Source organism: Erythrolamprus reginae, chromosome 6 (genome assembly GCF_031021105.1).
Source record: "Erythrolamprus reginae isolate rEryReg1 chromosome 6, rEryReg1.hap1, whole genome shotgun sequence".
Lineage (NCBI taxonomy): Eukaryota > Metazoa > Chordata > Lepidosauria > Squamata > Dipsadidae > Erythrolamprus > Erythrolamprus reginae.
In genome coordinates, this window is record NC_091955.1 from 91,158,961 (window position 1) to 91,160,117 (window position 1,157).

The 1,157-nt window shown below is 44.9% G+C and overlaps 1 protein-coding gene across 4 annotated transcripts in view; it reads left to right on the forward strand.

Moving 5' to 3' along the window:
• The window catches only part of IRAG2 (inositol 1,4,5-triphosphate receptor associated 2), a 67,483-nt gene that overhangs the window by 65,428 nt on the left and 898 nt on the right, over positions 1 to 1,157 (forward strand). For all 4 annotated transcript variants that reach the window (XM_070754368.1, XM_070754369.1, XM_070754367.1 and 1 more), the window contains one exon: positions 217 to 318. In XM_070754368.1, the coding sequence (XP_070610469.1) occupies positions 217 to 318 (102 nt within the window). The remainder of the gene's footprint in view (positions 1 to 216; positions 319 to 1,157) is intronic.

Consider the following 1,157-nt stretch of genomic DNA (forward strand, 5'->3'; position numbering starts at 1 on the left):
GTGGACTTCAATTTCCAGAATTCCCCAGTTAGCATCCTGGCTGGGGAATTCTGGAAGTCGAATTCCATATATCTTAAATTACGGTAGCCGGGGAATTATGGAAGCCAACATGCCTATATCTTAACATCACAAAGGTTGAGAAGCAATGATCTCTCCTAGAACCAACCTGAACGAGCAGGGCCTTTTTAATCCAAAATCGAAATCACCCCTTTACAGGAATGCTCTTCAGGAAACGACAGCTCCAGAAATCCAAGATGGTAAAGCACGAAAGCTGAGCGAAAAGGAAACCAACACAAGTAAATGGGGACTACGCTCACTGTAAGTCTAGAAGAAATAAGACAAAACGGAAAAGAAATTTAGAAATTTAGAATTTGAGGCAGTAACAGTGATTTCTCAGCATCCCTTAGCTTCTGGATAGATGATTGGGCGCATCCATACATAGGACTTTTAAAAAAAGGTTCCCAGAAGTTCAATATTTTTAAAAAGTACAGTGGTACCTCTACTTACGAACTTAATTCGTTCTGTGACCAGGTTTGTAAGAAGAAGCATTTTTTTCCATAGGAATCAATGTAAAAGCAAATAATGCTTGCGATTGGGTAAACCACAGGGAGGGTGGAGGCCCTGTTTCCTCCCAGGAGATTCCTAGAGAGGCCCCACTGAGGCGTCTCCCCACCTTTTCCGGCCCTGTTTCCTCCCAAGAGATTCCTAGAGAGGCCCCGCGGAGGCTTCTCCCTGCCTTTTCTGGTTACAGTTTCGGAGGCTCAGGTTTGTAAGTGGAAAATGGTTCTTGAGAAGAGGCAAAAAAATCTTGAACACCCGTTTCTTATCTAGAAAAGTTCAGATACTGCAAAATCCCCATCCCCTCCTCACTCCTGGGGAAGGATACTGCAAAATCCCCACTCCTGGGGCCAGCCACAGGTGGCATTTGCCAGTTCTCTGAACTACTCAAAATTTCCACTACTGGTTCTCCAGAACCTGCTGAATTTCACCCCTGATCTGGTTCCCCGTTACGTATTATTTCTCCCTGAGGAAGTTGAGATTTGTCTAGTCCGTGTCCATGTGTTGTAGCATCTGAATTGCCATTGAAGGTAGGGCTTGGGTAAAGGGCTCCATGTCTAGTTTTCCATGCTTTCTCTCCCCCCACCCTTCTTTTGCAG